Source organism: Apium graveolens, unplaced genomic scaffold (genome assembly GCF_009905375.1).
Source record: "Apium graveolens cultivar Ventura unplaced genomic scaffold, ASM990537v1 ctg5996, whole genome shotgun sequence".
NCBI lineage: Eukaryota > Viridiplantae > Streptophyta > Magnoliopsida > Apiales > Apiaceae > Apium > Apium graveolens.
Window position 1 is genome coordinate 72,893 of NW_027419181.1, and position 1,205 is coordinate 74,097.

A 1,205-nucleotide genomic window follows, 5' to 3' on the forward strand; every position below is an offset into this window, starting at 1 on the left:
GTGGATCTTGCATGTGGATGGGGCAGTTAACAATGGAGGAGCAGGTGCGGGTTTAGTACTCGTGTCCCCAAAAGGCCATCATCTGAAGAGTGCAATTCATTTCAAATTTTATGCAACGAATAATGATGCAGAGTATGAGCATTGATTAATGGCCTAAAGATCGCTTTGGAAATGGGAGTGCGAAACCTAATTGTGAGGAGTGACTCGGAGCTGGTGGTGAATCAGGTGATGGGGGATTTCAAGCGCGAGGCCCGCGAACGGAATTGTATTTGAGATGCACGCAGTGCCTAATTGGAATGTTCAAAGAATTTAGGTTGGAATGTGTGCCGTGGGAAAAGAACGGCAACGCGGATGCTCTAGCAAAAATGGGGTCACAACAGGAGGTTGTGTTTGTTAGGATCCATACCTCTTGAAATCCGGGAGATTCCTAGTATCCCGTAGATAGAAATTATGCAAGTGGATGAGGCTTCCCAGGGAAACATGGATGACGCCCATTCTTGCATACATTCACAAGAGAACACTCCCCGAGGATAAGTTCAAGGCTCGTCGACTCCGCTACCAGACTGCAAGGTATGTGGTGTACGATGAAGTTTTGTATAAGAGAGGCTTCAATCAACCGCTGCTTAGATATGTTGACGAAGAAGAAGGAAATTACATCCTGAGGGAGGTGCACGAAGGAATTTGTGGTAATCACTCAGGGGGGTTGCTCGTTGGTGATGAAAGTTTTGCGTCAAGGGTATTATTGGTCTACAATGAAAGAGGGTGCTGGAACTTCGTCAGAGCATGCGATCGCTGCCAACGCTTTGCAAACTACTCATCTATGCCAGTGACGCTCTGACACCTATGGTAAGCCGTGGCCGTTCGCCATGTGGGGAATTGATCTTATTGGAGAACTACTACTAAGGCTAAAGGGGACGTCAAATACGCAGTAGTCGCGGTTATTACTTTACTAAATGGGCAGAAGCTATGCCACTGGCAACTATCACCGCAAAGAAAATTAAAGATTTTGTTTTCAACTCCATTGTGTGCAGGTTTGGAATCCCTTACAAGCTTGTATCTGACAACGGAAAGCAATTTGACAGCAAGGAGTTGCGGCAACATGTGAGGATTTAAAAATAAAGATGAATTTGCAGCAATTATATTCTCAAGCAATGGGTAGACAAAAGCTGTGAATAAAATAATAAAGCATACCCTCAAAGCCAAGT

At 45.0% G+C, this 1,205-nt stretch overlaps 1 protein-coding gene across 1 annotated transcript; it reads left to right on the plus strand.

The window, feature by feature from the left end:
* The first annotated feature begins 484 nt into the window (after positions 1-484).
* On the plus strand, positions 485-838 carry LOC141702959 (uncharacterized). Its single transcript, XM_074506586.1, has one exon. The coding sequence runs from the start codon at positions 485-487 to the stop codon at positions 836-838; it is 354 nt and encodes a 117-aa protein (XP_074362687.1).
* Positions 839-1,205: the final 367 nt, after the last annotated feature.